The following is a 12,806-nucleotide window of genomic DNA, read 5'->3' on the forward strand; positions in this document are numbered from 1 at the left end:
GCCCTATTCTGAATGGTTTCCAAGATAGAACACTTTTAATGTACATTTCTATTATTTTCTGTATTATTGATTGTCAGTTGGACCTTTTTTGTAGTAAATTTAATTTAGTTTAATTATGTACTGAGACACATTTTCTTTGGAGTGTGCGGTTTTTGAGTTATTAAAGAAAAACATAAAAAATGATATTAAACTTGTTTTGTCTCGGAAACCATCCTTAGTTGGGCATATGTCCTTATGAAGTTTTTTGTTCAGAATCACTAATACTATCACATCTCAAAGCATGTACCTTTTCTCCTGACTCACCATGTATGCACAGTGACAACAAATCTGAAGCAGCTCAGGTACTGGTTGTCAGTTTTGACCCTTCTATTATCTCAGTCCAAGCCTTTGTATACATATCCCATGATTACCTTCTTACATTCTTATTGTCATCATTTTTTATGTGTAAATATGATTCAAGGCTTTATGTACTTCTGATTGTTGCTGGCATTTCTAAGGACTTCCGTGAGTGATTGCCTATGAATATTGATGTCGTATTCCATAGATTTTTCAAGTAACATTGTAACTGCCTGAATATGATCAATAGTTGAGAAACTTTTGGAAAATCATGCTTCTTTGACTGGTTGTTGGAAGTCCAGTTGTTCTGCCAGTTGGTTAGGACTTAAATGACTTAGAGAACTGAAAGGACAATGACTGTAGAAATTTTCTATCACTCTATTTGGACAATAGTATCACTTTGGAGTTCTTTCGAGATGTTCAGTATCTTTGCAGTATCAACACATTTGTTTATTAGCATTATTGTAGCTTCAAACAGACCCTTTACTCTTAGTTACAGCTTTCACATGTTATTTCTTCCTCTCCTGATGCTTTCAGATTACACACGAGTCCGTCTTAAGAACACTGGTAGAAGCTAGGTATCATGAGATACAGGAAAACTCAAACAGGGACTAAAAAGCATCAGATTAGGCTGTCAACATTGTCGTTCTGGCGAATAATATTAATTCTTAATTTTAGTTTATGTGTGCTTCTCAGTAATTAACACTTCATTTTACTCAAAGCATTTGGCATGTGTAGTTATACTTGGTGTAAGAAACTAACAGAAAAATGAAAAGTACAACAATAATTAGATGGGTATGACTGTTAACACAGTACTGCGGGGATTGGATAAAAACAAAGGTGAAAAAATATGAACTGTTTCAATGATTCTGGCAGTCATTTGCTGTGGGATCTCTGTCTGTAACGGTGAGAGAAGCAAGAAAAGGGACAGGGGTGCAGCAGAATAAGAACCTGAAAATGAGCCCATGCAAGTCTACTTGTCAGATTATTCAGTATAGGATAACAAGTGTTAGTTACATAATGCGAATAATGACTAGTAACATCAGCTATCATAATGCTGGTGTGCAGATTAGGAAGGTAAGTAAGAAGTATCCATCAGCTCATGTGCCATGTCGTAAGAAACATAAATCAAAACAAGGCAGGAGTGAATATTATTGATCCTTTACTTCAGTATGTGATGGTTGCAGAATACTTATGTGGATTATATACAGAAGAATGAGAATCTAGTAGTAGCTGATGTTGGGGAAGGTCAGTTTGGTTTCTGGAGAAATGTAGAACCACACATGGCAGCACTGAACCTACAACCTATCTTAGAAGATAGACTGAAGAAAGACAAAATGTCAGTGAAAGCTTTTGAAGAAGTGGGCCAGAATACAATATTTCAAATTCTGAAAGTAATAAGGATGAAATACAATAAGTGGAAGGTTATCTACAACTTCTACAAAAACCAGACTACAGTTATATGAACTGAAGTATTGAAAGGGAAGCAGTTGTTGAGAAGGGCTGAGACAGGTTTGTAGGCCTCCCCTCCTCCCCATCTTACTCAGTCTGTATGTTGAGAAAAAGAAATTTGGGAAAGGAATTAAGGTTCAGGAAGAAGAAATAAAGACATTGAGGTAGGTTTGCTGTTTAAATTTTAATTCTGGTAGAGATGGCAAAGGACTAGGAAGATTAACAAAATTGATTGTGTCTTGAAAAGAAGTTATGATATGAATATCACTAAAGGAAAACAATGGTAATGAAATTCAATCAGAATAAATCATGCAATATCATGGGAATTGATTAGGAAATGAGGCTGTAACAGGGCCGTTGGGCAGCAGAATACAGATGACAGCTGAACTGATGAGAATATGTAATGTAGACACTCGTGTTACGAAGAAAACCATTTCCAAAAAAAGAGGAATTTATTGACAGAATATAAATTTAAGTGTTTGTGACACAACTTGGCTAGAAGAGGGGGATCAGTTGATATGACACATCATAAGGCATCAAGCTCTTTTCAGTTTGGTAATGGATGGAAGTGTGTGTGTGTGTGGAGGGGGGGGGGATAAAAAAGATTGAGAGAGACAAAGAGATGAATACAATAAACAGGTTCAAAAGAGTGTAGGTTGCAGTAGTTATGTGGAGATGGAGAGACTATTGTGAAGAACTCAATCAAACCAATCTGCAGACTGCAAACAAGAACATCAACAGCAACAAAAAAGTAATGGGATTGCCAGTGCAGCATTCTGTCTGCCTACAGTGTGGATGTATCTTGCAGCAAAAGGTTAACATTCTAGATGTGCTCTGAGAATTTTGATCAGTAGCATAACACAGTTACCTGTACTTTTTTTATCTTTTGTTTGTGAAGTAGATTTTATAGTGCATTCTGAAAATGACAAATGAACAATTTTAGAAGATCTGCACTATGGAGTTGTATTTCAGATTTTGCTGTGTCGTAGAGAAATGTTTGCAAAATCTCAGCAGAGGTATGGAGAGTGTGTTTGTCAAGGATCCACTTTCAGTAGGATTCTGAGTGGATATTTGATTGAAGGTGAACATCAAGAACTGAACAGGAAGTTAAAAGATTATGGAAAAATTAATTCAACTCTCACCACTGTAATCTTTGAAAAGATTTCTCCAAACACCTTTCATGAAACTGAATTATAACAGTAGGAAAAAGTGTGGCAGATGTTTGGGGCAATTTGAAGATGTCATTTTTTGTAAATAATATTACTGATGATATGTTGATTTTCAAATAAGATCCAGAAACGCAGTAAGAGTGCAAGAAATGACACACATCACGCTTCAGCAATTCCGAAAAAAGTGAGAATGTTCATGCTACATGTGTTTTCAATGCCAGTGGGTGTTTCTCATAAAGAATTATGCCTACAGGAAAGTTGTTTTGCTGCGAAGTATTTGGGGGGGGGGGGGGGGGGGCTTAAAACTGGTTGTATGCTTGAAATGACCCTGTGCCTCACCAGACTATTCTTATTGTTAACTGATCACTTTAAAGTGCGTTTTCAATATCAGAAAAAGAGAAAGGATTAAAGACTACAGTCTTGGGAAGAAAGGTGCGTGAGAAACCACTGGGATGTTTTTACTCTCAGAAATGCTGTGGATTTGATGGCCATGTGACAGAATATAATGCTGCAAAGAGAATTATAATGCTTTTGATTGCACACACTTCTGCAAAAAATAGCACTTAATTCAAGCATCTGAATCAAGACAGTCTGTATGTAGGACAGTGACTTTACGTATACATCTACATGATTACTCTGCAGTTCACAATTAAGTGCTTGGCAGATGATTCAAGCTGTTTCTCTGTCATTCCACTTTCGAATGGTGTGCCCGAAAAATGAGATTCCCTCACAACATTATCCCTGTGATTTTTCCAATTTAAGTAATTCATAATTATAATCCCTAAGTATTTAGTTGAATTTACAGCCTTGAGATTTGTGTAATTTATTGTGCAACTGAAATTTAGTGGAATTTTTTTAGTACTCATATGAATGTCTTCACACTTTTTATTATTTAAAGTCAATTAATTGCCGCTTTTCACACCATACAGATATCTTGTCTAAATAATTTTGCAGTTGGTTTTGATCATATGATAACTTTACAAGGTGGTAAGTGATTGCGTCATCTGCAGACAGTCTATGTGGGCTGCGCAGATTGTCTTTTGTGTCACTTATGTAGGTCAGGGACAACAGAGGGCGTGTAACACTTTCTAGGGGAATGCCAGATATTACTTCCATTTTAATCAACGGCTTCCCATCAGTTACTTCGAACTACCACCGTTCCGAAAGGAACTCGTGAATCCAGTTGCACAGCTGAGGTGATACTTCATAGGCACACAATTTGATTAGAAGTCATTTGTGAGGAAAGGTGTCATTAGCCTTTTGGAAATCTAAGAATATGGAATCAATTTCATATCCTCTGTCAAAAGCACTCATTACTTCATGTGATAACGAGCTAGTTGTGCTTCACAAAAATGATATTTTCTAAATGCCTGCTGACTATTTGTCAGTAAATCCTTTTCTTTGAGGTAATTCGTAATCCTCAAACATAATATATGTTCCAATATCCTACTGAAAATTGATGTTAGTGATATGGATCTGCAGTTCAGCCAGTTACCCCTATTTCTTTTCTTGGGTGTTGGTGTGACTGTGCTACTTCCCAGTCTTTAGGTACAGATCTTTCAACAAGCGAATGATTGTATATGATTCTGAAGTATGGAGCTATTGTATCAGCATACTGTGAAAGTAACCTGACTAGAATACAGTCTAGAACAAAGGCCCTGCCTTTATTAAGTGATTTAAGCTGCTTTGCTACACCAAGGATATCTACTTCTAAGTTAGTCATGTTGGCAGTAGTTCTAGATTCAAATTCTGTAATATTTACTTTATCTTTGTTGGTGAAGAAGTTTTGGAAAACCATGTGTAATAAATCTGCTGTAGTGGCACTGTCATCATTGACATCACCATCACCATTGTCATTGTGTAGTGAAGGTACCGATTGCGTCTTGATGCTGGTCTAGATTACATATGACAGAATCTTTTGGGTTTCTGACACATTTTGAGACAAGAGTTTCATTGTGGAAACTATTAAAAGCATCTTGCATTGAAGTTCATGTTATGTTCATTAATTCACACCTAACATTTGTGAACATTACCACCAATGCTAAAAGTGGCTTCAGTTCATGATGAGTGTTGTTACTTGACCTTTTGGGATCAGTCCTTGAAGCTGACTGTGAAGCAGAAAATGGCTATAGTCCTCCTTGTGATGAAGGATGTTGTGATGTTACTGACATATTGGTGGGAAATTACGATGAAGCTGTTAGATAAATGTCTCAGGAACTGAACTGTGTGCAAACAATATTCAGCAGTAGCAAATTTAGGAGGAGCTGAATTCGCATGCGCACGCACATGCTGAAGCAGAGTTATTATATTATGCACAACTGTAAAATTTACTAATTGTATGGATTCAAGAAATCCTTTGTGGTATAGGAGTTGCCTGCTATCTGTCAGACATTTTATTTCCATGGGTAGTTTGTCAGAGAGTTTTATAGCTGCATATTTACCCCTTATGTGACAAAGTTTGATTTGTTAAGGGATAATGCATGTAATTTTTCTTTCTAGTGTTGTAATTGTGAGTATCTCTGTTCTTATCAAACTCTGCTGTGGTGTTGATAACAAACATCGTAAGTGAATAAATGTGCTGTGAAGCTGTGGTGAATATTCCTAGATGCTTAAAGAGATGCCTGTGAGATGTCTGTTTCTTAACCTGACACACAATTCTAAATACTTTCTTTCGTATGATTAATATTTTTTGCCACAGAATATTATCCTATAAGACATCAGTGAATGAAATTGTATAAAATGTGTTTACTTGCAGGCTTAAATATCCCATAAGTTGGCAATTATTCTTATGACAAAAGTAGCTGAGCCTAAAGATTTTAGTAGGTCTTATACAGCTTTTTTTTTTCTCTTTTAAGTGTAAGTTATATTTCAATCGCGTAGAACTGAAATTTCTGAAGATAACTATTCTATTTGGGTGTAACAAGCCAAGAACAATTGAGAATGGGTCTCATATCTCCTTTTTTACATTGTATGTCATCATTGAATTTCATTATGTGATGAAAATGGTGGGAATTTACTTATGATAATGAATTTATGTATGCTGTGACTAGTAATGGGCCACTGTGTGGATTTAGCAACCACAGGCTACACAATGTTTACAATACGGGCTCAGTTAGGTGAACTTACAGGACCCGTAAGTTTTTTTTCCTACGTGATGCAATAATTTTGATGATGTATTCAATTAATGAGCGTCAACAGGTAGATATGTGAAGTTCAAGTGAAAATGGTTAAACATAAGTTCTCTGCTGATTTGTTCAGCTGAGCTCATTAGTCAGTAGGATTATGGGTATTGTTTTGTGAAATGGTATTACAAGCACCTCATTCAGAAACTGTATAACTGTTAGGCCCTTCATAATCAGAGCCACACTTAAAGAATGTTGGTTTAACCAAACATATAATATCTTCTTGAGTTCCTTGGGACTGTGAAAAATATTGTTACCATGTGAAATTTGTGTGCATACTGGACATGAAAGAAGATCCAGGACCATTTTCAAAAGTAAGTTTCCTGTCAAAGATGATGTAAGCAATTGAAAAAAGCTGGAGCTGTAGTTAAAGTGTTACGTGATGTGAGAAACAACAAAATTTCATTCAAGAAAACCATTGTGGAAGATTTCTTGAGCATATGTCAGCTCAGTTTTTATTGTTTCTCTAGAGTAATGTCAAATATTCTTTCATCATACTGACAACCAATGATATTTTGTGAAAAGTGAACAAATATAACATCTAGAAATCGCCACATGATTATATATTAAAACAAGAAAAATAAAGAAAATTAATTTGTAGTTGGTTTACTGGTTTTATTTATAAGTTGCTTATTCAAAGATGATTATGTAGAAGCCAGGTTGACACTAGTATGACTTGTTAAATCTATTTCCACTTTTGTAACAATTAGCTAGTAAAAATTTCATGGGAAAAATCTCTACCAGTATTGCAAATTACACATGGTGTGTAATATTTACCTGGTGTATTAATTTTATGCATTTTGTTTCAGGATTCCACTACAGACGATGGTAGTAATAGTGCATCAAACCTCATGATGGAAGTGGAGGAAATACCTGCTCCTGTTAATGGAACAACAGATAGTGCCAGCATGAATAACAAGCAGGGACAGATAATTGATGTGGAAATGGGCTCCCATGGGAGCACATGCTGCAATTTTGAGTGTGAGGAACGGGAGAACCTTTTCAGGCCAAGTACTTCAGCACTATCATTCTATGGTTTGAAGTACAGTAAAGGCAGACATTACAGGATATGTGATAAGTGTTCTATGAAAGCTCAAGAGCATTTTGCTGTAAGTAACAGTGATGCAAAGTACATAGTTTAGGTATCCTCTGTAAATGATTTACGTGCATTACCATATTAAAAAAAAAAAAACAGAAGAAGTTGGCAGGGAAGTTAGTTTAGAGCTATGTAACTCTCTCTCAGCTAGTTACTTGAAGGGCTCTTCACATCGTCCTAACTGAACGTTGACATTATTTTGCCTATTTCCTTTCCTTTTTTCATGAATTCTTTTCATTTTTATTAATTAAGTTTAAACATGTGGAACAAGTTATTGTTAGAATAAGTTAACAGGATGAAGTAATGTGTGCTCAACAGCCCAACCTAATTTGTTGCTTGGATGTACATGCCAAGTCCAAGGAAGAGTCAACTTGCTATTATCACACAACTGTTGGTTTTCCTTATCATTTGCATTGGTGGAGGTTTTAAAGATATGAAAGTGAGCTGCTGTTGCTGGTTACAATACAACAAAAATTTCTCATATGTGAATTGAAGGGGGATCACTGCTATCAGCTGCAGTGGGAAATTAAGCAGAATCAGTCTCGATGAGTGAAAATGTGTACCAGACCGGGATTCAAAACTGAGATCTTCTGCTCATTAGGCAGACGCAGTAACCACTGCACCCTCCAGGACACAGTGTTATAGCAACTGCACAAACTGTCTCGGTATGCCTTACGGGTGCTCCACACTCCCATCGAGTGCCACTTATCCGCAGTCACTGTCCATTATAGTCCTCTTCGTTACATAGAGCTTCCCACAGGGGGTCAGACGTATTTGTGCATTCATACTGAAGAATGCATAGTGTCTGTTCGTTCGAAAGAACAGACACTACACAGCTACCACAGCTATGAAACACTATATGTAAATTGAAAGGGGATCACTGTTATCAGTTGCTGCGCAACATTAAGTGGAATCAACGGCGATGAGTGAAAATGTGTGCCAGACCGGGATTTGAACCCGGCATCTACTGCTTACGAGGCAGGTGCGGTAACTATTGCGCCATCTGGGACACAGCATCATCACAACTGCACGGACTATCTTGGTATGCCTCAAAGCTGAGTGAAACACGTTTTGCTGTCAAGAGGGCAATGTGTGAAGCCTTCAGTGACTACCATAGCAGAATATTGTCAAATCATCTTTCACAAAACCCAAAGAAATTCTGGTTGTATGTAAAGGCTGTTAGTAGCACCAAAGTTTGTGTTCAGTCCCTAGCGAATGAGTCAGGAACAGAGACTGAAGGATACAAAGCAAAATCCGAAATGCGTAACTCAGTTTTCAAATGTTCTTTCCCAAAGGAACACCCAGGAGAATGTCCCAATTTAATCCTTGTACCACTGAAAAGATGAATGAAATCAGTGTTAGTGTCAGTGGTGTTGAGAAACAACTGAAATCTTTAAAATTGAACAAAGCTCCGGGGCCTGATGGAATCCCTAGGTTCAGTTTTTCTTCTAACTGTAATCTATTATAGATCCCCTGAACAAGAAACTGTGCCCATTAGTTATTAGAAACCGCAGGTACACCCGTCTACGAGAAGGGCAGTAGAAGCGATCCACAAAACTACCATCCAATATCTTTGTCATCAGTTCGTTGTAGAATCTTAGAACGAACTCTGAGCTCAAGCATAATGAGGTATTTTGAACAGAACGACAACCTCAGTGCCAACAAGCATGGATTCTGAAAACATTGATCATATGGAATGCAGCTCACACATTTTTCACATGACATACTGAAAGCTTTGGATCAAAGTGGTCAGGTAGATATGGTATCTCTTGATTTTCAAAAAGCATTAGACTCAGTACCACACCTATGCTTATTTTTAGAAGTTCAATCATGTGGGGCGTCAAGTGAAATTTGTGACTGTATTGAGAACTTTTTGGTGGGGAGGATGCAGCAGGTTATATTGGATGGAGAGTCATCGTCAGATGTAGAAGTAACTTTGGGTGTACCCCAGAGAAGTATGTTGGGACAATTGCTGTACATTTTGTATATTAATGACCCTGTAGACAATATTAATAGTAACCCCAGACTTCCTGTGATGATGCAATTATCTGTAATGAAGTACTATCTCAAAGAAGCTGCATAAGTATTCAGTCAGATCTTGATAAGAATTCAAATTGCTGCAGAGATTGGCAACTTGCTTTAAATATTCAGAATTGTAAAATAGTGCACTATACAAATCGAAAAAATCGTAGTATTGTATGACTACAATGAGTCACAGTTGGAATTGGCCAACTCGTACAAATATTTGGGCTTAACACTTGCAGGGATATGAAATGGAATAACCACATATGCTCTGTCGTGGATAAAGCACATGGTAGATTTTGGTTTATTGGTAGAATAATGTGGAAATGCAATCAGTCTATAAAAGATATTGTTTAGAAATCACTTGTGCAACTCATTCTAGAAGATTACTCAAGTGTGTGGGACCCATAGCAATAGGACTAACAGGGGATATTGAATGTATACAGAGGAGGACAGCATGAATGGTCACAGATTTGTTTTACTCGTGGAAGAGTGTTACAATGATGCTGAAAAAAACCGAAGTGCCAGACTCTTTAAGATAGGTGTAAACTAACTCAAAGTGTATCAACAAAGTTGCAAGAATTTGCTTTAAATGATGACTCTAGGAATATGCTACAACCATCCTATGTATAGCTGATATAGGGATTTTGAGGAAAAGATTAAAATAACCACAGCATGCACAGAGGCATTCAGACAGTCGTTCATGCTGCACTCCTTATGTGAAAGGAAGGGGAAGAAATCCTAATAACTGGTACAGTGGGTCATACCTTCTGCTGTGCTCTTTGTGATGGTTTGCAGAGTATGTACATAGATGTAAATAATCAATTTATGAAGGTCACTTTAAACACTATAGTGCTTTATTAGGCATGGTCCTATGATAAGTGCCTTCCTCTGCCCTTCAACATCGGTTATCCAGCCAGTTTTAAGGGGATTCACAGTTTAACGTGGACTCTGAACCACTGGGCAATTTGATATTGTTTTTGCATTAACAAACAGTGCCAGAGGTGAAATAAGTGGAAAGTGACAGTTAAAAATCCTAGAGCTTCTGAATGGGGATTGAACCTGAGACCTGTAGATCTATAGTCTGGCACTGTCCACTGTCCCACTGAGTCAGTATGTATATAAAATAGTAAACTGTGTATTTGAGTTGTATCCACAAAATAATGAATCTCAAGCTTTTTGCGCTATCTAGAATTGAACATCAGGTTGTTGTCAGATTACAACACATTTTGAAGTGCTGCCATCACTGCATTGTGTTGATTTTTCTGTAACAGTGAGATGTAATGGTTAATCCCCTTACTAATGTGTTCAGAGAGTTTACGAAAGTCCTGTTATGCACTTGTATAGAGCAGACTTTTTAGATAATATTTTAGATAGGAACATTAATATGGAAATCTGTTTTCTCCATCTACATGTATAGCCTGCAAATCACTGTATAGTGCATGGCAGAGGTTACATCTCATTGTACCAATAATTAGGACATTTTCCCATTCCATTCATGTATTGAACACAGGAAGAATGACTACTTAAATCTGTGCACACCATGATTAGCCTAATTGTGCATGAATTTTAATCTAATCTTGTCTTTGCAATCTCTATGGGAGTGATACAGGGGGAGGTATATTGCCACATTCATCACTTAAAGTCGCCTCCAGTCACGTCCTAAGCAGGCTTACACATGATACGTCTGCCTATAACTTTGTGTCAACACCGAACGAGGTGGCGCAGTGTTTAGCGCATTCAGGACTCGCATTCAGGAGGAGGATGGTTCAAACCTGGATCTGGCCATCCTGATTTAGGTTTTCCGTAATTTCCCTAAGTCGCTTCAGGCAAATGCTGGGATGGGTCCTTTGAAAGTTCATGGCTGACTTTCTTCCTCATCCTTCCCTAATTCGATGGGACCAATGACCTCGCTGTTTGGTCCCCTCCCACAAACCAACCAACCAACCAGGTGTTTACCAGTTCAGTCCCAGTTTTTTCAGCATCTCTGTGACACTCTCCTGTGATCAGACAAATTGGTGATCATTCTTCCTACCTTCCTTTGTATCCATTTAGTGTCATTAGTCCTCCTTGGTTCCCCCTGTGGGTTCGGGGGTTAGAATAGGCCCGCGGTATTCCTGCCTGTCGTAAGAGGCGACTAAAAGGAGTCTCAGCTGTTTCGGCCTTTAATATGATGGTCCCCATTGGGGTTTGACCTCCATTTTTCGAAATTCAACAGAAGTACGAGCCTTTTGGGGAAGGACACCTTACGTGGTGCACCATGAGTCCTCTGTGCCCTAAGACCTTGGCACTCTTTATCGTCCTGGCGTCGTCACTGCACCCTCCATCCCTCATTTTGGGCTTCCACAGCTGATGGATTGTGTAAGTTACGCCCTTAGTGCGTCACCATCTGCACCCACGATCACTATGGACTACCCATGGCACCCAAAATCCAGCACGGTAGCCAGCCCGTTGTGGTGGGGTCGTCATGTACCCTCTAGGTTGTAGCCCCCTGACAACACAGGGATCGTACTGCCGATGCCTGAGCTGACACCTCCCCACGTAAGCCAAGGAGTCGATGCTCGTCTCTCTGGGGCATCAGGACTCCCGGCAACGGCCATCCTGCCATGTGGCCTTTGCTGTGGCTGGGTGGCGCCCGTGGGGAGAGCCCCTGGTCGGAGTGGGTGGCATCGGGGCGGATGCCCCGCAATGAAGTGGGTGAAGTCTCAATCCGGTGGTCGCACGACCGCCAACGTCTCTAAGCGCGGTAAGACAGAATTTAATGCTGTGACATATAACCCCAAATTGTTCCCTTCCCTAGCCACGCCATGGGAGGAACGTAGGGCTGCGGACAGACAGGAGCCGTATTCATCGCGATACCTTGTGTGCAGCAGAACCGACGGGGATTCGTTTTTGGGGACTAAGCCTCTCTTCTTTGTTCACCATCTTGAAGATAAGTTTGGGGAAGTGGCATCTGTTTCCAAAATGAGGAGCGGGGCTATTTTAATACAAGCAGTTTCATCTGCACAGTCACGGGCGTTACTCGCCTGTGAGAAGCTCGGTGACATCCCCGTTAACGTCACTCCCCATAAGTCCTTAAATTTGGTCCAGGGGATTATCTTTCATAAAGATCTTCTGCTACAGTCTGATGACGAGCTACGGGAGAACCTGGCACGACGAGGTGTGCACTTTGTCCGTCGTGTCTTTAGGGGGCCCAAGGATAATAGGGTCACTACCGGTGCCTTCATCCTGGCCTTTGAGGGTGACTGCTTGCCTGAGAAGGCCAAGGTCATGATCTACCGGTGCGATATCAAGCCCTATGTCCCGCCCCCTATGCGATGCTTCCAGTGCTGGAAGTTCGGACATATGTCCTCCAAATGCACTGCCAGCCCCCACGTGTCGTGATTGTGGACGACCTTCACATCCTAATGCTCCATGTGCTCCGCCTCCCACCTGCGCTAACAGTGGGGAGCATCATTTTCCCTGCTCGCCAGACTGTGCAGTCTACCAAAGAGAGCGGAAGATACAAGAAATTAAGACCCTGGACCGTTTAACTTACCAAGAGACAAG

At 39.3% G+C, this 12,806-nt stretch overlaps 1 protein-coding gene across 3 annotated transcripts in view; it reads left to right on the plus strand.

Annotated features, from left to right (window-relative positions):
* LOC126204399 (histone-lysine N-methyltransferase SETDB1-like) overlaps positions 1 to 12,806 on the plus strand; it is a 334,147-nt gene that overhangs the window by 71,262 nt on the left and 250,079 nt on the right. For all 3 annotated transcript variants that reach the window (XM_049938777.1, XM_049938775.1, XM_049938776.1), the window contains one exon: positions 6,949 to 7,248. In XM_049938777.1, coding sequence (XP_049794734.1) covers positions 6,991 to 7,248 — 258 coding nt within the window. In that variant the 5' untranslated portion in view covers positions 6,949 to 6,990. The remainder of the gene's footprint in view (positions 1 to 6,948; positions 7,249 to 12,806) is intronic.

This window comes from Schistocerca nitens, chromosome 9, assembly GCF_023898315.1.
Source record: "Schistocerca nitens isolate TAMUIC-IGC-003100 chromosome 9, iqSchNite1.1, whole genome shotgun sequence".
Taxonomy (NCBI): domain Eukaryota; kingdom Metazoa; phylum Arthropoda; class Insecta; order Orthoptera; family Acrididae; genus Schistocerca; species Schistocerca nitens.